This window comes from Henckelia pumila, chromosome 2 (assembly GCF_033568475.1).
Source record: "Henckelia pumila isolate YLH828 chromosome 2, ASM3356847v2, whole genome shotgun sequence".
Lineage (NCBI taxonomy): Eukaryota > Viridiplantae > Streptophyta > Magnoliopsida > Lamiales > Gesneriaceae > Henckelia > Henckelia pumila.
In genome coordinates, this window is record NC_133121.1 from 83,514,963 (window position 1) to 83,542,727 (window position 27,765).

The window sequence follows — 27,765 nt, forward strand, 5'->3', positions numbered from 1 at the left end:
TATTTCTGATAAATTACATGATTTTTTAAATTTTATTTTTAATTAAATATTTAAATATAAAAATATTTATACCATAAAAAATATTTATTTTATAAATACAATAAATTATATTTTAGTTTCGTATATTCTGATTTATTGATGAATTATAATTTTATTCACATAAATGATAATATTATAACATAGATAAAGATAAAAATAACGTTTTATTATACATTTATAAATATTTTTTAATATATATTAATTTTAAATATATAATTTATCAGTTGTTATATACATATACGTGTATGTTTGTAATAATTAATATTTATAATCCTTTCGAACAACGAATACGATTTCTTTTTTTATAATATAAAATTTAATACATTTTTATGTCAATTAATACATTTTTGTTTAAGAATTAATTTTTACGTCGAACATAAATCTCACGCCTTTCTCTTTCTCTGAACTCACTGAGCTTCGATCCATGCAGATGAATCAATTGTGGCCCTTTCTCCCCGGAGCTGTGGTGGAGGATTCGGGTATTTTAGATTCTAATTCCTGCCGAAGTTGTTGATGTTCTTTTGTTTGGATTGTTGGGTTTAGCCTTCTAATGCAATTGTTGATTGGTTCATTATTAATGGTTTTCTCAGATCGAATTGTAGCCGGATTTTGATAGGTAAGTTCTGTGGCGGATCAAAATTTGGGGCTTTCTTATATATTCTTAATTATTCAGTTTTTATGTGAATTTTGTCAACATCATTTTTAGATTGATTCTCGATTAATTTTCTGTTCACTTTGTAGTTTGGAGTGGATTGGGTTTAATTGGGGTGAAGTTAAATAAGGTGGTTTCTTAAAGACTCCAGCTTTTGAATACTAAGGATTCTGATCACAGTCAGAGCTCATGGAAACTCCTGGGGAACCTTCTCAGGGCAATTTCCCTCCAAACCTTAATCTGGATATACTGGCTAATAACATGCAAAATTTACAAATCAATCATCAAAATCAGCAGCATTCAAGTAATATTGGTGGTGGCATCTCTAGACCTCACAACATACCATTTCGCCAACAGACCCCGCCTTCTGCTGGAAACCGACCAGCAATGCCCCCATCAGGTGCGCTTCCGAGAGGCCCTGCCCCTCCGAACGGTCCTCGTCAAAATACAGTACCTCCAAATACGGTGTCCGCTAGACCCATTGGCCCACCATCTGTAGCTCAGCCTCCTCTCTTTGCATCAAGACCTTCCCCTCCTGGGGCATTACCATCTTCTACCAGTGCACCTGCTGTTTCCACTTCTTCTGGGATTGGTCCTCGGCAAGGACCTCTGCCTTTGTCCCCTCTGACATCAGGTCCTAGCATTTCTGGCGCACATGGGAATGTACCACTGGCATTTATGCCAGGTCAGATTACAGGTGGATCCCCACTCCCTCTTGCCACGTGTAGCAGTATGCCAAGGTCAGAAGTTGTACTTCCACAGTCACCGACAATGCTGTCCTCTGGACCATCTCCTCAGCCTCCACAAATGCGTCCCAGCTTTGGCACTCCACCTGCTGGTACAACATCTGCTATGAGACGACCACCACCACCTTTTTCAGCTCCACCAAACGTGCCAACATCATCGGGTTCGTCACCATTTTCAGCACCAGTTCAAGGAATTGTTCAAGCTCCGGGATTTCCTTATGGGATGCAAACTTGGCCATCACAAACACAGCAGGTGAAATTTTGAATTCTGCAGTTCTTTCTACACTGTTTTACTTGTAATCCATGAATGCATTGTTTGTTACTGGTTCATAGTTCTTACTTTTGCCATGGTTCTGGCTTGTCTATTCGTATAGGTTATAGCAAATGATGACCAAATAATTGCTTGTCAGGGAAACGTACTCGGCCCCAATAGACGTATTATATGTGACTGTGAATTTATTTCCTCACCATTTAGTTTAGTTGATTGCGCAGATTTTTAGATAATTTTTTGTTCATATGATGTTTGTCTAGTGGGCAATCTTGCTTCCTTGCAGATGTTTTCCATGGTTAATTACATGTTATGTGATGAATTTGGATGTGAGATCTTTTGGGTTGGAATTGGAGCTTGACTATGATTTCTTGTGAGATCTTCAAAAACAATGGAAGCAGAACCTATTAGTTCTAAATGAGGAAGAAATTTCTAGTTAGAACAACTTAATCATATTGCCTCCGCTAGAAATGTTAACGAGTTAAGAGCTCAAGATAAAGAAGTTTGAACTTGAACTTAGTTTGAGTTCACGAGCTCCACTCACAAGTCTTAGTTAATGATCATGTTTGTGAGCTCAAACTAGGAATTTGGCTTGCAAGTTCTGGTTAATTTGCTGGTTCTGAAATCAGATTCACTGTTGAAAGAATAACAGATTTACAGTTCGAGCTTGCAATTAGTGTTGCAGATAAGTGGCTAAGCTTTTGCCAGATTTTTTGATCCTTTTGGGTGAATTTTGGACCACGATTGTATTCCAATTGATCCTAAGCTGGTATGGATGATAACTGCCTTATTGTTAAATAATCACTCAATGCCACACGTGTCAAATCACTGGGCCTGATACTAGTTCACTGTGCACTCGGATTAAGCATCCCTCAACAGAGTTGTGATAATTTGTCCCCTTCTCGAATTAATAGTCGAAAAAACCTAATCGCCCCTATCAATAGTTATATTTTTTTAAAGAATAATAACATTAATTATAAGCACACAGATCTGGACACAAATCTGATGTGCTGGAATTAGCAATTTTCTAAGTTTGAACAAAAGGATAAATTTAAACAAATTATAAGGATGTTTTGGTCATCACATAACAAAATTTCAATCCTACATATTAAAATCATACCAAACAATACTTATTTAATCATAAAACAGTGATTATCCTCATCTTTCATTTCTTTATCACTCTATTATCTATACCTATATATTAAGGCACAACGTATGAGACCAACAAAAGTATTACAACTTTACCATTCATTTTTCCCCCTTTTTTTTCTTTTTCTTTTTACAAAAATTTTTCCTTTATCATTTCTTTTCCCTTGTTCTTTTCCTGTTTCGTGGTTAATTTTAAAAATTGTCAAAATACTCCCAATCAATTATTATAAATTTAAACTACAAAAATATCGTTGTTTTTCCCAGCCATTTAATGATGCAACTTTACAAGATCACTTTATTTTTTGAAGTGAGCTGTCAGATATTACAACTTTGATTACACTCATGTTGATGTAGTTGGTGGTTTCACCCCCTCCCATTACTGGCACTATGCAACAACAGCAGATGTTTGGGGTGGCGCCTGGCCTATCTCCACTTCCAAATCAAACCATGGCTTTGAGTCATACACCACAATCAAGAATTGATCCCGACCAAATTCCCCACCTTACTCCAACTTCTACTGTGATTCTGCATGAGACCCGTCGGAATAATCAGGCAAATCCTCCTCCGGTAATTATGCTAGTCATCTATCAGAAAATTGAAGTACTAGTTGTATTTATTTTATTGGAAATTCTTAGTTTATAGAAATTTCTTGCAATTTGCGTTTCAAGTAGACATTTTGCTCAAACCATCAAATGGGCAAAATATTCACTTGTGATATTCCATTTTTATCATATGCTCTGATTATTTATGTTTTGTCAAGCCTGCAACTGGTGATTATATTGTCAAAGATGCTGGGAATTGCAGTCCTCGCTACATTAGGTGTACCATATATCAGGTGAAGTGTATCATATCATTCTTTTAAATTCAGAACCCCTTTTACTTGTGTCTTATTTTTAGCGTTGGCCATTTAGTTGCAACTTTGTCCATTGATTTGCTATTATGAATAACATATGGAGCTTTTGTTGGTTTTATTAGATTCCTTGCACCGCAGACCTATTGTCAACTTCTGGTATGCAGTTAGCTTTGTTGGTTCAGCCTTTAGCTCTTCCACATCCATCTGAGGAGCCCATCCAGGTAATCTGAAATTATTTTTATTTCTTGTTTTTTTTCTTTTGGTTCTGTTATCATAAATGTTAAGATTCCTTAATTTCTCATCATACAAAGACGTTTGCTATCATAACAGCACCAGATCCCTAGTTAAATTTTACATGACTCCAGTTTTTTGTTCTTGTTCGTGTTCTTTGGTACTTGAACCCATTTTTTTTTTTGAGGGAACTAGAACTCATTTTTACCTGCCCGGTTTTTGTATATTATTAAAAGACCATCACTACTCAAACTTATAGTTGAATGTTTTATCGAGGAGGTAAATTTGCTTTTTTCTACAATCAACGTGCTTAAAATTGACATTTGGTTTCAGTGTTTCACCTTCCATGGTCTTTCTGAAAATAGTATACCTAATTGGAACTGAAACCATATGGATTATGAATGATTAAGTTTTTTAGGGCATTTGAGTGAACAACGGGAATTTGTAAAAGGTTCTCACAAATTAATTTGAAAAGTTATCTTTATAGGAAGATGAGTCATTGGTCACAGTTGATACCTTCCTTTGAATCAGTAAGTTTAAATGAGGGTTGAAATGCAACATTTATCTATTTGCTAATTTTACCATACAAAGTAACTTTTGTGTTAGTCCCACCAAGTAAAAGTACCTTTAGGTGAGGGTACTCTTGAAAAATATACTTTTATTTTCAACTTTTACGTGTTTGCTAATTTTACCCTACATAGTAAGTACCTTTAGTGTGAGTCCCACAAAGTACCTTTAGGTGAGAGTACTCTTGAAAAATATACTGTTATTTTATGAAATGGAACACTATTTTGTGGACTCCTGAAAGAATAGGGTCATTCAACTGAGGAAGGAGGGAATAACTGTAACAGGTTTATTCCATACACTTATTAGCCTTCTTGCAATAAATTGGTTATCCTTCTTAACCTGGTGGTCTCATTCACTTGACCAATAAGCTGTTGAATTTTTTCATGTGAACTGTCATGTGTGCTAGATTGTTGATTTTGGTGAAACTGGTCCTATTCGATGTTCTCGTTGCAAAGGTTACATTAATCCTTTCATGAAGTTTGTTGACCAAGGCAGACGTTTCATTTGCAACTTCTGCGGTAAGAATGACCCTTTTGTTTAAAGTTCTGCTGTAACAAGCAGGTTATCACATTTTTGTTTTGGTATATCTTTGTACTTCATAAAGTTATATATCCTTGGGGTGTCCTCATTTTTCCGTGGAGAGTATGAAGCATATTAAATCTGAAAATGACATAGATGTTCAAGCTTTGTACAATCCATATGCTCTGATTTTTTATGCTGGATGGCAGACTCAGTTCTCTTTTATGAGATTGTGTGTGGTGGTTTTATATTGTATTTTTGTCCTAGGTATCATAAAAGCAAAATTCTATTTTCAACTTCTGCGGATGCATCAGACACCGTACTTATTGGGCTGCACTTCTTACCTTTCTATTGCAGGTTTTACGGATGAAACTCCTCGTGACTATTTTTGCAACTTAGGTCCAGATGGAAGGCGCAGAGATGCTGATGAAAGGCCTGAGCTTTGCAGAGGGACTGTTGAGTTCGTTGCTTCTAAAGAATTCATGGTTTGTAACACATGACCTTGATTCGGATTTTCAAGAGATATGATAGGGAAGATGATAAAGGAAGAACTTGTAGTTTGGAATCTACCCATAGACTAGGGCAAAGAAACAAGTTTGGCACTAGGATCAAAAAGCTAATCTGATATTGATAGTAAGCTTTTCATGAGGCTTCCTAAGACTAGACTCATCAAGTGGCTGTAATCTCTGGAGTCGTAAAAGTGGATCCGTGGAATTTAATTTATGTAAAATAAGGGTCGGCATTTCATAGTGTTGTGATGGAAAGAATCCTTTTATTTGGGATTTTTCTCAGATTTTGGTGGCTCGTAATCAGCCATTTTTCTTCTTCGTTTCTTCACCTTTGTCCCCCGAGTTGTATTCTTGAGATTTGCATTTATGAAAGGCTCTTAAGGATGAGGGAATTAACGAGTTGACTGTGTTGTTGGGTTTCTTGGAGAGAGTTTCTCTGGTTCAAAGGATTGAAGATCATAGATCTAGGGTGTTGGATTCTTTGGTTCCCTTTCAGTTAAGTCTTTTCTTGAGTCTTTTTCCCAGCGTTATCATTACCTTTGTTTCCACTTTTTTATGTCATTTGGAAGACGCCGATTCCTTCTAAGGTTATAGTGTTCTCGTGGACTGCTGCTCTTGGTAAACTCTCGACTTCGGAAGCGATGCAGAGAAGGAATCCCGTGTGTCCTCTCGGTCCCAGACTTGGTGTGTTTTATCATTTATGTAAGCAGGATTCGGAGTATCAGGATCATCTGCTTTCACATTGTCCTTTTGTCCACTCGCTTTGGAGTAACCCCTTGTTGAGTTGAACCTGGTGTGGGTTGCGCCAAAAATATTTGGGATTTGTGTGAGCTTGACCTAGGACGAGTTTTGGGAAGGAAAGGGAGGATTTTCTGGAATACGGTAGCTCATTGCATTTTTTGGTCCGTGTGGTTGCGGAGAAACAAGAGGATTTTTTAAGACATAGAAGACTCAGTTGTAGACTGCTGGGACAAGATTAGGTTTAGGGTTCCTTCATGGCTTCAGTCGTCTGCAGACTTTAAATCTTTTTTGGTGTCAGACGTGTATAGGGATTGGAGCATTATTGAGTTAGCTTTTTGAGGTGTTAGTTTTTGGTAGTGTGTTGACCTCTGGTCCACAATTGTAATCATCTACCATTTTAATATATATATATATATATATATATATATATATATATATACAGATCCGATCCCCTGCACCCTAGGGTGTAGGAAAACTGTGTGCGATCACTAAAACCCGGCAGTGGGTTTTAGTGGTTTTTGTTTTTTTTTTTGCACCGTGGTCGCACACAGTTTTCCTGCACCTAGGGTGCAGGGGATCAAAATTATATATATATATATATATATATAGAAATTTTCAGATGCCCAACCAATGATGCCCAACTCGTCCCCGACCACTAACCCGGGTTTTAGTGGTGCGAAAAATAAAAAAAAACAACTAAAATCCGGTATCGGGTTTTAGTGGTTGGAGACGAGGTGAGCAGGAATTGTTGGGCAGCTTAAAACTTCTATATATATATATATATTCGAGTTTCCTATAAAAACAAAAGATGGAAAAGATCCGTTTAGCAGACAACCTTAAAGGTTATTAAAAGTATCATAAATGCTTCCATGATAAAATATGATTCTTATAAAAGATGCTTTAAAATTTCTCATTGTGAATATCTATCCCAAATGCTCCTCTTAATGTTGGGAATCAATATATTATATTAGATGCATAAAATATTATATTGCTACCTTAAGATGCAATGGTTTCACGTATATGTATCTGATTTCAGGTGCGAGATCCTATGCCCGCTGTATTTTTCTTCCTTATCGATGTCTCCATGAACGCCATACAAACTGGTGCAACTGCAGCAGCTTGCAGTGCAATCAACCAAGTTCTAATTGATCTTCCCGTGAGCTCAAGTTTGGATATATTTATGCATTAAACTTTCCTTTAGCACTGCACATCAAACTTGTATTAAATTCCTGCTTTTAATCTTTTCATTAAAAGCGACTAGTGTGGTAAAGCTTGTATAAACCTAACACGGTTGCAATTTCAGGAAAATAACTGATTTCTTAGCTTAGGATTAGACATGTTATACTGCCTCTTATGTACTGCTCATAATATTTTTTTGAATGTTTGAAATTCCTTTCTTCCAATAAATAATATTTACCTATTTTTCTCTAATATTATTAGGAAAGCTCTGTAAAGAATTATGTGAGAGTCAGAGATATAGCACCATAAATACATTTTTTAGACTTCTTGTCTGATAACCATGGATCCCATGCTCAGTCATTATTTAATTTTCTTGCAAGCTGGAAGTTGCTGCCCTCTGAAGATTACTGCTACGCAGTTAGAGGAAGGTTTGCTGGTTTGTTAATGATAATATTTTCCTTTCAGGATGGTCCTCGAACGCTTGTGGGTATTGCTACATTTGACTCTACCATCCATTTTTACAATCTAAAGCATGCTTTGCAGCAGGTAGGTGCAGAGTTAATTAGTATTTCTTTCATAGATTGGATATGCTGGTTTGTCTCAAATTCATTTTATGCCTTTTTTACAGGGGTTATAATACTTTTAACTTTGTCCTTTCATGCTTGTAATTATTTTTAATGCTTCTGATAGCCAATCCCATAGGCTTTTTGTGTTGATCACTTTATAAATGGGCTAAAAATGTCTTGTGTTTGCTTCTCTTTAAGCAGCTACCAGGAATACTGTACACTTACTATTTTTTTCCTATTTAATTGCAGCCATTAATGCTTGTAGTCCCTGACATACAAGATGTCTATACTCCTCTTGGGAGTGACGTTGTCGTTCAACTTGCTGAGGTTGGCTGTCATTTTTCACTTCATTTATATGTGTTGAATGCAGTTTTATTGAGATCAAATTCCTATTTTCCTTGATTGCTTTCCTTTTTTATTTTCCCATGTTAATCTGCTGTATAATCATGGCTTTTGAAAGTTAGTGGCTGCTAGCAACTAGGACCTGGGTATTAATGTTTTTAGTTTTGTTTAAAATTTTTGAAATGATTTTAATAACATTTTAATAAATGCAGTGCCGTCAACATTTAGAGATATTACTGGATAACATTCCTATGATGTTTCAGAATAATAGAACCGCTGATTCAGCTTTTGGTGCTGCAGTAAAGGTATGTGACAACGTCTGTTTATATGTGTGAATTTGTAATGTCGGAAAGTGAATAAATCCCAAAATGAGTAAGATGCATATTTGGTCAATCATGAAAATCTGTACTATTTAGTTGATTGTGAAAGTTCATAAATTACGTACTTTTTCCTAGTGCCAGGATAATGTTCCTATGTAAATATGCAGTATTTTTTGTTTCATTATAAAAGCGAAAAACATTTTTTTTTCGTCCATGTATTCTAATACCTTAACCACGGCATCAGCTTGTAATCATTGGGCCGGCAGCCAAAGAAAAACAACCTCTTATTTTTAAATTTTTTTTTAGTTTTTTTATTTCTTTCATCCTAAATTTTAAGCTGTCCTTCACAAAACAATGAAAATTGGAACAATGTGCGATTCCAGCAAGAAAATTAGGCCCACGGTTTTGAGGGATTTTTCAGCTTAGCACCTGCCCTCTTTATTGCGTTTTTTGTTGTCGTTCCACATTGCTTTCACTTGATAAATTTGAGTATCTAATATTCTCCTCCTCTGTGTGCAATCCCGCCTCCAGCACTTCTGTTGGATGCAGGCAATTATAGGTTCTTTGGCCTTTGCTTAACATGGCTACCCATCACTAAACAAGTCATGATCCTTTGTCCCCTCGTGATTTGGGCCACCTAGACGAAAATTCTGCCCCATGATTAGTGATATAGTTAAGTTGGGAGGTTGTGGCCTGACTTTGTTCTTGTTTGTCAGAACTTATTTATTCCCTGATATTGCATTAGATTTGAGTTTTGGTCTTTTGCCTTTTTCTGTTTTTCTTTCAGACTTGGAACATTTTTGTATTTTGGTTGGAATGAAAGGGGAGTTGAGAGTAAAAAAAGCAGCCGACTTCACACTAGTTTCAGTCTGGTCTGCTTTCAAGTCAACACCCAGTCAATTTGACCGGTTAATAATTTACCAATCCATGATTTGAAAACTCAAGTTGTGGTTTTGGTGAGCTGAAGCAATTTACCCACTTGCACTATCATAAATCCCAATTGAGTTTTCTCACTAGCTCATTATCCTCATCACATGTTTTTGAAGCCCTCCGATTCACCTTACTATTCAACGGAAATAGCATGAAGCAGCCATATGTAATGTGGAAGAGTTGTTACATGATGAGATGAGCAAAATGTAGCATCGACCAGGCAGAGAGTGACCTTTTCATGACCAAGAAATTTGGAGTGTTGTTAAGCCTTTCAAACCTATGTAGAGTAACATTATTGTCGATGTTGAATTTTTTAGGTAAACAAAAGTGAAGCTCATGAAACAATCAGAAGTAGGTGGAGCAGCTCAGCCGCAAAACGGGTCGGGCCCGTCGGACCAGCCCGCCCCGCCATGAAAAATTGGCGGGTTTGGTTAGGGTTTTACTAGCCGTTTGGAGGCGGGCCTAAACGGGCCAACCCAAACGGGCCGGTGGGCTGGCCCGCCACAGTTTTAAAAAAAAATTATTTTTTTAAAAATTATGGACATAAAAACACTTATTATTACAAATGTGATTTTAAAATTTTAAAACTAGTATTTGTAATATTTTTAATATCTTACATTATTATTTTTTATGGTTAAATATCTATTTATATTATTCATATTATTTGGAAATGTATTTTTTATCCAAAATATAATAGTTAACATCAAATTTTATATGATTTGTTTAATTGTGACATTTATTATTTTTTTCAATCTCAAATAATAATTTTGTTTTTGGAATTTTTTTTATTATTTTTATTTTTTTAAAATTTTGGTGGGTTGGCCCGCCTGACCCGCGGCCCAGAGTGGGTTGGGCTGGGTTGGGAAATTCCCACCCGCCTGTATAGCGGGCCGCCCCGCCCAGCCTAATGGCAGGTTGCGGGCTGGCCTGCCCCGCCAGCCCGTTCTGACAGTTCTAGGCCAGCTCCCAATGAATTGGTCCACGCAGGAGTTTGAATAAATTTGTGTTTAATATGTGTAATTGCAGCCAAGATAAAAATATAATTCAAGTTTTAGTTTTTTTTTATTTGAGCTTAAAGCATATACTTCACCTTGTAGTGGACATACTTATACAAAATCCTACAAAGTGGGCTACCGTCTTTTGTGTGACCAAGCAATGCTAAAATTTCCTTTATACCAAAGAATTTCGGGGGAAGATATCACAATACAAATTGGAACTTATTCCTGGTGGATCATAATTGTGATGGGAGTCCATAAGGCGGAAGAATCAAAATAAGGCACAGAACACTTGTAGTACTTGTTTGATCATATTTCATTCTTAATAAATCTATAGGAGACATTTTTCTTTTAATGTGAAGAAATTGCTCATGATTTATAAATTGGTTGATGGCCTTGTGCATGTCTTGTACTTTTCTTGCATACAGAGCGCGTTCCTGGCTGTGAAAAGCACTGGTGGCAAACTTCTTGTTTTCCAATCAGGTAAGCCGAATATTGTTTTTAATAACCTTCTAAAAAGCGTGTAGGGGCGCGGTCAAACTTTAAGCATTACAAGTTTAAGTGGGTTTAGTACGGGATTAAGTGTGAAAAAGGTGTTTTTGGTATTTATTAAAATTTTAATTGAATTACAATAAGTTTAAATGACACATAAACACACAAAATTTAAGAATAAATGCATAAAGTTTCAAGTTCTCAACAACATAAAAGTCTCAAAATCATAAGTTATGATGAGGAAAACTTTTTCCAATTGCCGTTGAGTGAAGTGTTGCTCTCAGTCACGAAGAAAGGGAGGTTTGAGGCAGGTTTTATTCCAATTCCTTTAGGGCCCGTTTGGTAGGTGAGATAGGATAATTAAAGGATATGTTAGGTGGTGGATTATTTTGTGGTTTTGTAAAGATAATTATACATGATGATAAAAATTAAATCTGTTTGGTACGTTTTTTATTTGAAGGATAAAAAAGTGTACGTATTATGATCTTACCAAAATACCCCTGCTTTCAACTAAAAATTACCAGGTAAAATAAAAACGCATCCACCAAATCTCTTTCCACAGCCGTATGCATTAGCTTCTTTCCACCAAAGATCCAGTAACATATAAATTGAAAGAGATTTTTTTATAAATTACCCAAAAAACTACTACAACAAAAAAAAATCAAATAATTAATCTTGGTTCGAGCAAGAATCGTCTAAATACTACGGGGAAAAAAAAGACACACCATCATTCTAGGAATTTTGTGAAGTTTCATTCCAGAAAAAATGGAGTGCTCAAGATCTTTGAGTGCATAGAAATTCAGGGATAAAGCAAAAATCACCTTAACCGTTGTTAATAATTTGTGAAGTTGCAACAATTTTTTTTGAACTTGTTACAATCGTCGTACATCAGCCTAGGAACACTCGACTTACCTAACAGAAGATGAATATTTCAGGCCAGATCTGTAGTAGGCGAGCACGTACTAAGTTCTTCCTTCGTCGCCGCAAAAGTCTTCTTCTTGTGTTTTGGCGGTGCGAAGCTAGAATATGGGGTATATTAGGGCAAGGGACAAATTGGTAAAATTTCTTTCTTCTCCCGAATACTGTAGCATTTAGGATTCAGAATACCTGCTTTCAAGTGGGTTTAATTTTCCGTCTTTTTCCAGCCGAGACACAAAAATAATCACGGGCCCTTTGTTATCCACCCATATGCTAAAAACGAGACAAACGAAGGACTATTGCCTAATCCTTAGGCTATCCGGCACACCAAACACAGCCTTAGTATTTTTTAAAATTGTGTATTATCAAATATGGATTATTTAAAAGTTAAAAGTTAAATTTATATTAAAAAAAATAAAAATTAGCGTAAAATTGTATCTAAAAACTTGTGTTTTTTCGCGTTTCCCCCTTTTTTTGCCTGAAGTTTTCTTCACTCTTCGAGTTTAATCTGCGATTGTCAGAGCGATGATAATAACGATATACACGTATGCATTAGTAATTCACCCCCTTCTATTTTCATACCATATGATGCTAGAATCCAAGCCTTCTACTTGAGAAATATTCATTTTTGTGCATTGGTCATGATTATTCGTTTTTCTTAATCATGAAATTTTAGCGATTTTTCATGCTTTTATTTTCATGGAAGTTTTAAAACTATAGTCCTTGGTTCTGTTTTTCATTTTCACACGCATCATAATTTGATACAATCCAACCCATAATTTGATGTACTTTTTCAGGGGTTTACCTATTTGATATTTAAGTATGATTCCCAAATACTAATTATATTGCTATTGTGTTGATGATTTATGATGTTACAGTCTTGCCGTCAATTGGCATTGGTTCCCTTGCGTCCAGAGAAGCTGAAGGCGGAACTTGTGTAGTAGCTGGGGAGAAGGTATGCATTCTGTTAGAAATTGACTTGGACCTAACTCACCTCAAAAGCTAGCTCAAGAGGGAAGGTTTGCCCTTGTATATATTAAGGGCTCCCAGGCTATTTAGCCAACCGATGTGGGACACAAACTAAGACACCAACACACCCCTCTCACGCCCAGAAATGAAACGACTGGAGCGTGGAGATATTAACGGGTGGCCAACTATGGGACGGGTGAGGTCAATTATGGGCCGTCCAACACATAACGGTGGAACCCGGGCTCTGATACCAACTGTAATGCCCCAAATTCGACGACTATCCTCACTGTATCAAGACGAGTTTTTCCAGCCTGCTTATCTCCTCACTCACACGCACAATGGGAGGCTTCCCAGGGGGTCACCCATCATAAAATTGCCCCAAGTCAAGCACGCTTAACTTTGGAGTTCTTATGTGATGAGCTCCTGAAAAGATCTCGGACGGGTGACCCTCTGGGAAGTCTCCCATGGTGCGTGTGAGTTAGGACATAAGCACGCTGGAAAGACTCGTCTTGATACAGTGGGACATTACAAATGGTATCCCAAAAATGAGATGTCTATAACACAACACTCTTTTGTCTTGTGACGATTTATTTACATTTTTGTTGTGTGCATATACTTCGTTTCATTTGCGGTGTCTTCTCTTTTCTAATGAAGTATGAAACCATGAATTTAGAATTGCTTGTGTAAGCTTTAACAGTCTTTTGACAATCTTTTTTTACTCCGCCTTTCATTTGCATGGAAGCAGTTATTTTATTATTTTTTTATCGCCATTGAGTCTAATGTAATATCATAGTGCTATTTTCAGTTCACCTTCTTTTTGGGTACTGACAAAAGTAGCCGGGTTTCTCTATATCTTATGTAAAAAAATATCATAACAAATTCAATGGTCCATAAAAAATAAGATGAAAGAGAAAATACTTTCAATGTTATTTTATTAATGAACCAAGACACTCAATTTATAATTACAACGAAGAGATAAATAGAGAAAGAAAACTATTCTGGCAAAATAACTTAGTGTTTGCAATCTCTAAAAATAAGTGATTGTTGATTTTTTCTTAACAAAAAAAATAAGTCATTATGGATTTTTTCTTGACAAATTTGTAAAGAAAAAATCCATAATCACTTATTTTTAGAGATTGCAAACACTACCTCTTATTCTAATTGATTCTATCCTATTCTATCCTATCCTATCAAATATCCGTAATTGATTATGTAGAATAATTTACAAGAAATATAAGATATTTGAATATTTTCTACCTTCCATTCTTCAAAACTATGAGTAATAAATTCGGATTCAATGCTAACAAGTTTTTATTTCATGTCATCCTAATGGAGTACAGTTAATTGATTCAATTTCTAGTTTCTGTCCACCAACTTAGGAATAATGCATCTCATGTAGAAAAGGGTTTTAGCACTTTTTGTTCATTGAGAAGGTACCCTTAAATCAATTTCTTGAAGCAAAGGTAAAAGCATTGGAGGAGCTGGGTTTGGTTTGGGTGACTCCAAGGTCGACGAAGGATTTTTTGCCGCAGATGTTGGTCGTGATCTAGGTATGGGGGGGGTGAGTTTTTGGACAGTTGTCGTTCATTGTGTTTGTTGGTCAGTCAGTGTGGTTGAAAAGGAATAAGAAGGTTTTTGACGATTTGGTAGAGTCGCGGGAAGAGTGCTGAGATAAGATAAAATATAGGGCACCTAGTTGGATTGGGAGGCACGAGGATTTTAAGTTATTTTTGGTTTCTGATTTATATAGGGATTGGAGTTTTATAAGCTGTTATTATGTTCAGATCTTCTTGTTATTTTGTAATTCTCTCTTATTAATATAATTTTATTTTCGTTTCTTATTAAGGAAAAAGTTTCTTGAAGCAAAGGTTTGACATGTTAATTAAAAACTATCTGAATATATTTTGTAAGGATCTGAACCATATACTGAGGTGCTCCATAACTCTATGATTCTGTAGATAAATGTCATTATTTGTCTTCAAATGAATGTTGTAATTGATGCATAAATGATTTTGATCATCCTTTGGGTACACTCATTAAGTGACAGCTGTTCCATTAGAATTTTAGCTTCTTGCAATTAGATGTGAAATTAACTTCACTGTCTATTTCTTAAGCCTTGCTTTGTTGTTCAGCATTGTTTCTTCATCTCTTTAATGGGGAATAATGATTGACATTTTGGTTCTCCTAGATATCAATTGTTTGACTTCTCTAATTGCATCCATTATTGAATTCCAGGAGGCTCACAAATTACTCCAACCGATGGACAAAATCATGAAGACTATGGCAATTGAATTTGCTGAGCATCAGGTGCATTTTAATGTTTTGTCTCAATAATCAATGATTTTGCTTATTTAATCATTTTCAAATTTGACATTGGGATCAATTGAAATTAGTTTCTTGCTATCTTCAATTTCGAAATACTTTCAGGTTTGTGTTGACTTGTTCATTACATCACAAACATATGTGGATATCGCCTCCCTTTCTGTGGTTTCAAGGACTACCGGAGGTCAGGTAATTATGAAAAGGCTTTCTATTCAGTATAGTTTCACGAGCTACCATTATTTGTTTGAAAGTCTTATATCTGTATCATCGACAGGTTTGAAATTGATTCCTCTCTAAAATCATTTAGTTATGTGGCTTGAATGTTTGAGTTGCATAATTTCTGGAGCTGTAAATTTTACTGACTCAATTTTGTCTCCAGGTGTACTATTATTATCCTTTCTCCACTCTTTCTGATCCTGCAAAGCTGTACAATGACCTTCGGTGGAATGTCAAGAGGCCCCAAGGCTCTGAGGCAGTAATGCGTGTTAGATGCAGCCAGGTGAGATTGCCATTATAAAGAACATAATTTCTTTGGAGAATGGCTAATGTTTAGCAGATGACTGAAAGTTCTATTTTCTGCAAAGGGTATTCAAGTTCAAGAATATTATGGAAATTACTGCAAGCGCCTACCAACAGATGTTGATTTACCTGCTGTATGTCTCTCTCTCTCTGTCGCTCAAATGTCCTTTTAAATTCTGATCCTGATGTTGATTAAAAGCATGTTTTTGGGTTTTAGCAATAACATGTTTTTATTCTCACCGCTAACTTTTGACTACAAATAGCTAGTCCTTGTAGACATTACCTCGAACAGTTGCCTTGATTATAGATCACAAATTGTTTTATTGAATGCCATTATAGAAATTCAGTAACTCAACAATAAAATCCATGTATCCTTTCAAGTTTACGATTGGCTTTTCCTTGCTGGTGAGAAATATTCATATTTTCCCATGCCTACTCTAAGTTTCTTGCATTGTTTTATTTGTTGAAGTGAAGAATTAATTTTATTCAAAATCAGAGTAATCATAAATATTTTTCCTTCTATAGTCGGTGAGGAAGTCCTTCAGTTTAGATTTTAAAAAAGCACAGTATCCTGAAGGCTGAACTTGTTTAGTAATATTAGTCGTTGACACATTTATGCCTGGAAATTAATTAAAGCATGGGATATGTAGGTGATGTTTGAAGCTGCGAAAGAAGGTTTCTGACATTAACTTGTTGGATCCAGTCCTTTGAATTTCACTTTAGTAAGCATGAGATCCACTAATCTTGAAATGATAGAAGGGTTTCTGAGTTTCTACTTCTTTCTATTGTTTATGCCATTTAGATCATTCTGTGAATATTGCTTACAAATTGTTTATAACCATCCAAGTGTACAATAGTTGCAAACACACACTGTTCTCTACATTTGATTGCCATCTTTAATCTTTTCAATGCAACATTTGCATGATGTTCTTATCTGTCCTTAATTCTCAAGTTCCTTTTGTAAGTACAATTGCTCTATCACGGAAATGAATTCTTTGTTACCGTTGGACATTTTCCCTTTCCGCATTTTGTTGGCTTGGAACAGACAATGGTTTCCTCACCAAGCTTCATTTTTGGCAGATTGACTGTGACAAAACGATAATGGTATCGCTAAAGCACGTTGATAAGTTGCAGGAAGGCTCAGAGTGTGCTTTTCAGGTTTAACTTCAATCCTCTGCCCTTCCCTTGTGATTTCGGCTTTGACTGGGCACCTAATTTTCCTGATTTGTTATGAATCTATTATCATCTGGATAACAAGATTTGTTATGCTCCCTCTCCCTCTCCCTCTCCCTCTCCCCCTCCCCCTCCCCCTCCCTCTGTGAAGTGTACATCATCAAGTCACTTTGTATGTTTGTGTTGTCCAGTGTGCTCTACTTTACTCCACTGTGTATGGCGAAAGAAGAATCCGAGTTTCGACTTTGTCTCTGCCTTGCACCAATATGCTGAGTAGCCTGTTTCGCTCTGCTGACTTGGACACACATTTCACATGCATGTTGAAGCAAGGTAGCTTGTTAGTAAGATTTTTTGGACTTCAGTGAATATGTGCTCTCTTGAGGATTATGAGTGTTTCAGGTAGTGTGGTCTCCATTACTTGAATGCATCTGTGACATAATGATTTGGCATGACGTCTTTCAAATCTAAATTATCCCTCATTAGTTCGATTAATTGATCATTGCAATGATCTGTACTATATATTCAAAGTTTCTGGTGCATAGACATTACATAGCCTAAATCTTTACCCTTTCTTCTGTACGATAACGATGCTGCTGCCCTGATTTTTTTTTCATCTGACAGCGGCTAATGAAATTCCTTCGGCACCTCTTGCACAAGTCAGAGATCAAGCTACAAATATTTGCATCAACATTTTATACTCCTATCGCAAGTTTTGTGCTACAGTATCCTCTTCTGGACAACTCATTTTACCCGAAGCACTCAAACTGTTGCCTCTATATGTTCTGGGTAAGTTTCCTGCTAATGCAAGAACATGGGAATGCAATGAATCCCTAGTTTTTGAAAGGGATGAAACGTGTCTATCACCTTTGTTAATCATTGAATATAATTCATTTTTGCCTTAAATGTATATTTTTTAAATTTATCATGGGATTATACTATACAGACAACGAGAGCAGATGAAAGTAAGTGTGCATAAATTAAAAGCTGCTTGGTTAGTGTTAATGAACCTCTGTGCATATCTATACTTATCTTACTTTGACATCAAAAAATTGAAAGTCTAATAAAAATTTGTCGATTATTTTCTGACAAGTCTCCTTATACTCTTTTTTATTTTTATTTTTATAGGAAACTCATTATTGTTAATTATAAATGAGAGAGATAATTACAAAGGTGGACCAGATGTCAACACGAGAATCGACCAAAAACTAGTAATGCAAACTGCTAACTCAAAAATAAGACTCCAATCCCTATAGACATTTGACACCGAAGAATATTTAAAGTCCGCAGTCGACTGAAGCCAACAAAGAGCCTTAAACTTAATCTTGTCCCAGCAACCTTCCCCTGAGTCTTCTTGATCTTCAAAAATCTCTCGTTTCTCTCCAACCAAACAGACTAGCAAATGCAATGAACTACCCTTTCCAAATCTTGTCCTAGACCCATTTCAAATAAATCCCAACTAGATTTAGGCACGACACAAACTAGACCAACTCTACCAAAGCGTTGCCCCAAAACGAGCTGACAAAGGACAATGTAAAAGTAAATGATCCCGAGTCTCCAAATCCTGCCTGCATAATGCACACCAACTAGGACCGAGATAACACGAGGGATTCCTCCTCTGCAACACCTCCGAAGTCGGAAGTTTGCCAAAAGCAGCAGTCCACTAGAACACTTTAACCTTAGAAGGAATCAGCATCTTCTAAATGACTTGAAAAAGCGCAAAAGGAGAAGGTGGGAAAAAAGACACGAAAAAAGATTTAACTGAAAAGGTACCTGAAGAATCCAACACCCAAGATCTATAATCTGCTGCACCCTGAACCAAAGACACTCTCTCCAAAAATCCTAACAACACAGTCAACTCATTCATTTCCTCATCCTTAAGAACCCTACGAAAATGCAAATCCCAAGAAGTGAGACCGGAAGAGAAAACTGAAGAAATGAAAAAGGATCTTGGCTGATTACGAATCCCTGAAATCTGGTACAAAAAAGGGAAAAGGTCCTGAAAAGAAGAAGCCCCTCACCAATGATCCTCCCAGAATCTAATCCTCTTACCCCCTTTGACCACATCCCTCACGGACTGAAGAAAAGCCGGATAAATCCTGGAGTGAATTTCCAAGGCCTCCTGAAAGAAGCATTTTTAGCTAGACCCGCATCCCACCCATTGTCCTGCAAGGCGTATTTGCTTACAATAATCTTACACCATAGCGAATTGTTTTCCCTAGAAAACCTCCACCACCACTTTCATGATTAAGCTTTATTTCTCAAACAAATACTACCAATGCCCAAACCCCCAGGCTCTTTAGGTCTACAAACTTGGTCCCAAGCCACTTGGTGACAATGATACTCCCCGACGCCTCCACCCCATAAAAAGTCCCCCAAAGTCTTTATAGTTTTTACGCATTGGGTGAAAATGAAAGTAACTTTGACTCTTTCTACCTTATATGTATGATCATCTGATTTTTATGATGCTGAAATCTTCAAGTCATTGGAATATTTTCTCTTATCATATGTAGCATGTTTTGATGATTTGATTGCTTTCTGTTCTTCAGCGTTACTCAAAAGCAGCGGATTACGCACTGATGGAAGAATTGATGACAGGTCCTTTTGGATTGGTTATGTTTCCCCTTTAGCTGCTCGTTTGGCAATCCCGTTGGTTTACCCCAGGATGATAGTCCTTCATGACCTCGATGAGAAGGTAGGGAGTTCAATATTTGGGTGTCATTATTGGTTTCATGGTGTGCCCCTGATCTCATTACATATTTCCAAATGGTCAGGAGTCGGATAATATCGTTATTCCTACCTCTGTTCCACTCTCTAGTGAGCATATCTCTGATGAGGGAGTATATCTTTTGGAGAACGGTGAAGAGTGTTTAATATATGTTGGCAACTCTGTTCAGCCAAATATTTTGCAAAAGTTGTTTGGCATCACATCTATTGAGGACATTTCTAGTCAGGTATTGTTTACTTGTACACCGGCTATTTTCCCAATGTTTTGCAGTAGTCCGTGCTATATTTTTTGCTGCACTTGCTAGATGGTTTGAACACCCAATCAGTATTTCAGACACATGCCGAACATTGAATTGGTGTAGAAGCGGTACAGAACCTTTGTAATGAGCACCATGCACACAAGATTTTAAACTAATCTTTTGTTATCTGCACTTTGGAAACATGTATTTGGTTATTTTCCTGATCAAGATGTCTAATTTCGGGAATTCCCCTTGAGTAAATTGTCACAATAGTATGTCCTGAACGCAATGCTTCGATTTTTATCAACTTATATGGTAATGGAGATCATCCACTTGTTTCATTCTTACACCCGTAGAATCTATATTCCATCTGTGTTGAATACAGAGTAAATTGATGCATCAATTTTCCTGCTTATCCAAAATTTGGCTGAGTAAATCTTCCTTTCTTCTAGTTTGTGCTGCAGCAGCTTGACAATCCACTGTCAAAGAAGGTTAATGCTGTACTAAATGAAATAAGGCGTCAGCGATGTTCATACCTGCGGTTAGAATCATTCTTTACCGTTGCTTATTGGAAAGAATATTCTTTGGTTTGCTTCTCGTTCACAATTTTACTTTCTTGCAGCTTGAAGTTGTGTAGAAAAGGTGATCCATCAGGTCAGTGGCTTATCATTTTCCACCATCAACAAATCAGACTTCTTATTTGTCATACCCCACTCACTACACCTACGGGTACTCATGACCCTAAGTCCAGAATGAGTATAGCGTTTATTGTAGAAGAGTGACTTGCAAATCGAGTAATCGAACTCGATGGGTTAGACACTGTTTTAGTTGCATGAGATCGTACTCTGAAGGCTTGAAGATCTTAGAAATAGACGAAAATGGCTAGATTGCTGTCAGGTTTTTAAATTTTAGCTGTCAAATATGTAATTAATTGAAGAACTAGGGTCATGATAGTAGTCTGAACTATATCATAAATATGACGAACACAAACTTTGAATAGCTCAATTAGTGCTCAAGCTTTTTAACTTATATGTGCTCAAACTAAACTCAATCAGCTTTTCGAGTAGTTCTTACTTGAACCGAACTTGGTCAAAAGATAGAGCACCAGCAGAATCCTGACTGAAACACTGGTGCATACCAACTGCTCCAACCCCATAAGAACTAAGACCTGCTGTGAATCGTATAAGTTAAAAAGTGTGTTGTTTCTTCTTTTTTTTAATTTTATTTGCAGGGATGATGTTTTTCTCATACATGGTGGAAGACAAGAATCTGGGCACGCTTTCTTACGTCGAATACCTAGTACACATCCACCGTCAAATTCAAAGTAAAATGACAAATATCTGATGGTTAATATTTATTTCCCATCACTATTTATCATTTATCACATTTGTTTTGCAATGTATTATTGAGGATCAATCATATGTTGTATTTTAGATTCAGAGTAGTTAATCATCACGATTTTGAGGTATAGTTTACAGTCGAAGTAGAAGTTGATAGATGTTTAAGAACTAAATTTGCTTTTGTTATAGGAAGTTCTATCTGGTTACAAATGTATTTTGATTTTTAATGCAAAACTGGCTTTTCCACTTGCTGTATTGTATGTTGTTAATACCAACCAATATGATTTGTTCAAATCTTGAGCACATGAATCCATGTGTTTTCAAATTTTGAGTCTATTTTCTTTGTCCATACATGTGTTTTAGGGGTATGTGTAATCAAAATTTCAAATAAACTAAAAGGGTTTTCAGCAATCTTATGATCTTCACGGAAGTAGTGTGTGTATGTATTTTATCTAGTATTCTAAAAAGTTTGATTAAGTCTCGCTTAAACTTGAAACTTCCTCAAAACGCTTCGCTTCGGCCAAAAGCGGTCAGACATAGGTTGACCATGTCAAGTGTCATTAAATAAGTTATGTGACTTTTCTAAAAACTAAAATTGATTAATAAGACGAAAAATGATCATAAATCAACGATTTTATTAGTAAGTGATTGTTAGCAATGTTTAAAATGTACAATATTGGATGGTTAAGTGTAGCGATGATGTCAATGCAATATTGATTGAGGGATTTTACGGCTAATGTTTTAAAGTAGACCAATTAATTTAGTTTATGTTCGATGACACAGTATATGAAATGAATGATAAAATAAATTGAATTAAAATCTCACAAAAAATTAATGCATTACACTTGAATTTATTATATTTATTCATTATTTACTCCGTTAATTTGTTTGAGATGACTAAAAGTATACTTTAAATTAAAAATGTTTTTTTACACTTAAGGTCGTAGTAATTAATTGCGCTTAAGCTTAAAAAGCTTAAAACTTGACTCAACACATCCACCCGTTTTACGCTTTTTAAAACCTTGATTTTACCCCAATGTAAACTAGTGTATCTGATATCATTTTAATTAATGAAATATACACTAATTCTTCTTCAACCAAAAAAATAAAAAAAATTCTCCGCTAAAATTAAAAACAAAAGCCAGAAATAAGGGGAAAAACATTTCATTTCAATCCCAAAAAAGGAGAAAAAATGATTTATATATATATATATATATATATATATATATATATAAACCAACTTGATCTTGTGGTACGACCTCAATTTAAATTTCAAATTATTAAAAAAATAATTGTGGAAAATAACAAATGTAAATATATAATACATGTTCTTTTATTTTTTTCCATAAATTTATTAAAATTATTTCCAAAATTAATTTTAATAATAAAAAAAAAATTTCGTCACACACCACGTATGATGTACAAATACGTTAGTTTGAAATTAAAAAAAAAAAAAAGATTTAAGAAAAAGTGTATTATTATTGTTAGGGCCTCAGCCACGCACCGCCTTCCTCTCTCTTTCCCCATTTCCCTGCACTTGTTTGGGCGGCACGTTCCCCCTTTGTTTAAATATCTCATCCCACCCGATCCTCTCTCAATCCTCACCAACACAAATTCTTCCCAATATTCCAGTGTATCTTTTCTGCAGATTCAGGATCAATTCCGGTTTCTCGGGCACTCTTCAGGTTTCTACCTTTTCAATCTTTCTTTGTCTATTTTTTAGTGCTTTTGTGCTGATTCTTGACGTTTTCTGAGGATTAATCGGCGTCCTGTCTGTTAATTTTAAAATTTAGGGTTTTTGTTTTCATCCTGGTTCGGATTGATGATTTCCGTGCCGATTTTGTTTGGTTGCTAACCCTCGTCTTAATTTGTTTCGCTCAGATATTAGTACGGCGGCAGCAGATCACGATTTCGAAGCTTTTGATCGAATTATGAGCTTTTCTGATCAAACGAGCAGGAGGGAAAACAGTCATCGGCGACCTAGAAACAATCATTTCCAGAACAACCGTCGTGAGTGGGTCCTACGAGGTTCCGTAGCCACCACGACAACAGTGAGTCCATTAGCTACAGTTGATGGTTCAAGCCAGACCGATAGTGGAAATGGAAACGGTGTGGGTTCAGTCAATAGGTTGGTTCGACCTGTTGTCCACAACCGGAATAGGAACCATTTTGGCTCAAGAGGAAACAGTGATCGGTTTATTAATCAGCACAAAGAGAAGGAGAGGGATCGTGGGATAGAGAGTGGCAAAGAGAAGGCTAAGGTGGTGAAGGACATGAACGTTCCCCAACTCTTGCAAGAAATTCAGGAGAAGCTTTTGAAGGGATCTGTTGAATGCATGATTTGTTATGACATGGTTAGAAGGTCCGCCTCAATATGGTCCTGCTCCAGCTGCTACTCAATTTTTCACCTGAATTGCATAAAAAAATGGGCTAGAGCACCTACTTCTGTAGATTTACTGGCTGAAAAGAATCAGGGTTTGAATTGGCGTTGTCCTGGATGTCAATCCGTGCAGCTCGTGTCTTCTAAGGACATTCGATATGTTTGCTTCTGTGGAAAGAGACCAGACCCCCCTTCAGATTTATATCTGACTCCGCATTCTTGTGGTGAGCAATGTGGAAAATTATTGGAAAAGGATGTTCCTGATACTGGCATGAGTAAAGAGGATCTTTGCCCTCATGTTTGTGTTTTACAATGCCATCCTGGTCCTTGTCCTCCTTGCAAGGCCTTTGCTCCACCACGCAGGTGTCCTTGTGGGAAGAAAGTGATTACCACAAGATGCTCTGATCGGAAGTCTGTTCTCACTTGTGGACAAACATGTGGCAAGCTCCTTGATTGCGAGCGGCATCATTGTGAAAGGGTGTGTCACGTGGGTCCTTGTGATCCTTGCCAGGTTCTTCTTAATGCATCTTGTTTTTGCAAGAAAAAGATTGATATTATTCGCTGTGGAGATATGATTGTGAAGGGAGAAGTCAAGGTTGAAGACGGTGTATTCTCTTGTGATTTCACTTGTGAGAAGACACTTAATTGTGGCAATCATAGTTGCGGCGAAACTTGCCATCCAGGATTATGTGGGGAATGTGAGTTGCTGCCTGGTAGAATAAAGGCATGCTGCTGTGGTAAGACGGGCTTAAAAGAGGATAGACGGAGTTGTCTGGATCCTGTTCCTACTTGTTCCCAGATTTGTGGAAAGATTCTCCCATGTGGATTACATCACTGCCAGGATACATGTCATTCTGGGGCTTGTCCGCCATGTCCTGTACTTGTCATACAAAAGTGTCGCTGTGGTTCAACTTCTCGGACTGTGGAGTGCTGCAAGACTGTTTCAGCGGTTGATAGTTATACATGCGATAAACCGTGTGGCCTGAAGAAAAAATGTGGAAGGCATCGGTGCAGCGAGCGATGCTGTCCTCTTTCTAACTCTAACGGCTCTCCTATGGTTGATTGGGATCCTCATTTGTGCTCAATGCCATGTGAGAAGAAGCTCAGGTGTGGGCAGCATTCTTGCACGTCACTCTGCCACAGCGGTCATTGTCCCCCCTGCCTGGAGACTATTTTTACTGACTTGTCATGTGCTTGCGGTAGAACTTCAATTCCTCCTCCTCTCCCATGTGGTACGCCTCACCCTTCATGTCAGTACCCTTGCTCAGTTCCTCAGCCCTGTGGTCATCCTTCTTCACATAGCTGCCATTTTGGGGATTGCGCACCTTGCTCAGTTCCCGTCGCAAAGGAGTGTGTTGGCGGACACGTTGTTCTCCGGAATATTCCTTGTGGATCAAAGGATATTAGGTGCAACAAATTGTGTGGAAAGACTAGACAGTGTGGCTTACATGCGTGCTCTAGAACCTGTCATCCATCGCCATGTGATTCTTCCACTGGTTCAACTACTGGTCTGCGAGTATCTTGTGGGCAGACATGTGGTGCACCAAGGAGAGATTGTAGGCATACTTGTACTGCCCTTTGTCACCCTTCAGCTGCATGTCCTGACGTGAGATGCGAGTTTTCTGTGACAATTTCTTGTTCTTGTGGCCGAATTACTGCAACAGTTCCATGTGATGCTGGAGGCGGCAGTTCTGGATACAATGTTGATACTGTTTTTGAAGCTTCTGTGACCCAGAAGTTGACAGCTTCTCTCCAACCTGCAGAAGGCAATGGCGAGAGAATTCCGCTTGGTCAGCGGAAGCTTATGTGTGATGATGAATGTGCAAAAGTGGAGCGTAAAAAGGTTCTCGCCGATGCTTTTGATGCTAGTAGTTCTTCAAATTTGACTGCCCTTCACTTTGGCGAGAATGCATCAGTGTCTGAAGTGCTTTCAGACCTTCTCAGGCGTGACTCTAAATGGGTCTTATCTGTGGAAGAGAGGTGCAAATATCTTGTCCTCGGAAGGGGTAGAGGGGGGCTGAATGCACTTAAAGTTCATGTGTTCTGCATAATGTCAAAGGAGAAGAGAGATGTTGTGAGACTGATTGCAGAAAGGTGGAAGCTATCTGTGAATGCTGCTGGTTGGGAGCCAAAAAGATTTGTTGTCGTTCATGTAACACCCAGGTCTAAAGCCCCAACTCGTATACTCGGTGTTAAAGGTTCCAATCTTAGCAACCTAATGCAACCCCCTGTTTTTGATTCTTTGGTGGACATGGATCCCAGGCTTGTTGTTGCTTTATTTGATTTGCCTAGGGAAGCAGATATTAGTGCCCTGGTTCTAAGGTTCGGAGGGGAATGTGAATTGGTCTGGCTTAATGATAAGAATGCATTGGCCGTATTTGGTGATCCTGCCCGAGCTGCTACTGCTATGAGAAGATTGGATCAGGGGTCTGTCTATTATGGTGCTATTGTAGTTCCTCAAAACGGCAGTGCTGCTCCAATCACTTCCAGCGCCAATGCATGGGGATCTGCTGCAGCAGCCAAGGATGGCAGTACCATCACAGCGGAGAAAGGGAACCCGTGGAAGAAGGCAGTACTGCAGGAACCTGAATGGAAGGAGAGTTCTTGGGGTGCTGAGGAATGGTCTGCAAATATTGCTGCTGATTCCAAGTTGCCTTCATTGAAAGTGAAAGAAGCTCCCAGTGTGGCTTCTAGCAACCGATGGAGTGTTTTAGATTCGGGAAGCACCTCGAAATCGTCGAATGATTCAGGTAAAATCGAGCATGTGTCCAAACAACCACAGAGTCCTTCAGCTACTGAATCTACTAAACCAGAGGCCATTTACCTGAACCCTTCATCACCGCAAGAAGGTGTGAGGGACGACCAATCTGGTGATGTGGTGGACGATTGGGAGAAAGCATGTGAATAACGGAAAAAGCTAACAGTGCAAATTTTGATTAGGAGAATTGGTGTTATATTTTGATTTGAGTGTATGCTTTGGAGGACATGCCATGCTATTGATTGGCTTCTTCCTCTGTATTTTGTTTTGCAATCAATTCCTTTCCTTTGAAGGATCGGATATGGCTTTTAGGGATATATATTGTCTGGGACTCTAGCAGTGCTCTCGGCCTACTTTGTTCTGGCTTCTATGAAAACTCAATGAAAAAAGTTTTTTTTTTTTTTTTTTCTCATGTGATTTAATTATTATCGTCATTTATCGGGAAATTTAAATTTAAAAATACAAATATATTTTACTTCTTGTTTATTGACATGATAAATCACATATATACCCAAACAAATCTGCATACTTATAGAATGGAATTGTTAGGTTTTAATCAGAATATATTTTAAATGAAATTGATTTCTGTTTTGGAAAAAAAAATATATGATTTTATCAATCATGGGGTCATAACACAATTATTTTGGTCTGTTCCAAATAGAGAAGAATCATAAAATTGTTCTGGTAATGTAAAAAAGGCTAATTTCATGCTACACCTGTACGGATAATCCAATGACCCATGTTTTTTTTGCATGCCTGCAAGAAATATAGGCCTTTATATCTAGATAGTGCTTGCAAGGGTGTAGCATCGAACAAATCATATAAAAAACAGTGTGCGATGTCTGGGCTTAAGATCTCTCATGCACAATATGCTCACACGATAATATATACGGATAAATTTGAACGAGTGATGATATATGTATACGGGTGATGTTATATGTACACGAAAGTTTGCATATTGAAATTATATGATTATCCAATGTATTTTTTGAAAATGTTTTTTCAAATAAAATAGAGAAATAATTTTGTAATTTCAAATGCAACATGTAACCCTTCACGCAGATGTAGTATTTTACAATTTGAAAAAGCAGTATATGATTTATAATAAAATTATGAATACAAACAAAATTAATTCACGTTTAAAAATCAAAAGAAAATAATTTCCTCGAGCTTGAGCACTAAACTGGTACTCGAAATTATGATATTAGAACCCGGCTCCAGATACTAACTAGCATTCAAGCTACTCAAGCTCGACCGGAACTTGGTCGAAATCGACCTGTTTGCAAGCATCTCCAATCGGTTGTAGCTCGTATAATAATGTAATC

At 37.1% G+C, this 27,765-nt stretch overlaps 2 protein-coding genes across 3 annotated transcripts; both read left to right on the top strand.

Moving 5' to 3' along the window:
* The first annotated feature begins 371 nt into the window (after window positions 1–371).
* LOC140877137 (protein transport protein SEC24 B-like) lies at window positions 372–21,584 on the top strand. 2 transcript variants are annotated; one of them, XM_073280663.1, is made up of 26 exons: window positions 372–518; window positions 630–655; window positions 781–1,690; window positions 3,209–3,421; window positions 3,615–3,689; window positions 3,830–3,928; window positions 4,912–5,023; window positions 5,382–5,509; window positions 7,311–7,448; window positions 7,919–7,999; window positions 8,269–8,346; window positions 8,574–8,666; window positions 11,035–11,089; window positions 12,895–12,971; window positions 15,221–15,292; window positions 15,413–15,496; window positions 15,687–15,806; window positions 15,892–15,960; window positions 16,907–16,984; window positions 17,191–17,329; window positions 17,621–17,785; window positions 19,546–19,691; window positions 19,771–19,950; window positions 20,415–20,503; window positions 20,585–20,616; window positions 21,194–21,584. In XM_073280663.1, exons 3-26 carry the CDS (start codon window positions 881–883, stop codon window positions 21,304–21,306), a joined length of 3,246 nt encoding a protein of 1,081 aa, XP_073136764.1. In that variant the 5' UTR covers window positions 372–518; window positions 630–655; window positions 781–880; the 3' UTR covers window positions 21,307–21,584. The 2 variants fall into 2 exon arrangements, with proteins under 2 accessions (XP_073136764.1, XP_073136765.1); XM_073280664.1 differs by having other exon boundaries at window positions 7,311–7,430.
* Window positions 21,585–22,815: 1,231 nt separating this feature from the next.
* On the top strand, window positions 22,816–26,847 carry LOC140879698 (NF-X1-type zinc finger protein NFXL1). The gene is made up of 2 exons (XM_073283546.1): window positions 22,816–22,987; window positions 23,184–26,847. Exon 2 carries the CDS (start codon window positions 23,234–23,236, stop codon window positions 26,588–26,590), a length of 3,357 nt encoding a protein of 1,118 aa, XP_073139647.1. The 5' UTR covers window positions 22,816–22,987; window positions 23,184–23,233; the 3' UTR covers window positions 26,591–26,847.
* The last annotated feature ends 918 nt before the right edge of the window (window positions 26,848–27,765 follow it).

What these genes read in the sequence shown, in the direction of transcription:
- LOC140879698 (XM_073283546.1), top strand. Translation starts at nt 23,234, where the DNA reads ATGAGCTTTTCTGATCAAACGAGCAGGAGGGAAAACAGTCATCGGCGA.
- LOC140877137 (XM_073280663.1), top strand. Translation starts at nt 881, where the DNA reads ATGGAAACTCCTGGGGAACCTTCTCAGGGCAATTTCCCTCCAAACCTT. An exon ending in TTAGGTGTACCATATATCAG is followed by an intron (nt 3,690 to 3,829) that starts GTGAAGTGTATC and finishes TGGTTTTATTAG; the next exon opens with ATTCCTTGCACCGCAGACCT. An exon ending in GTTGCCTCTATATGTTCTGG is followed by an intron (nt 17,786 to 19,545) that starts GTAAGTTTCCTG and finishes TCTGTTCTTCAG; the next exon opens with CGTTACTCAAAAGCAGCGGA.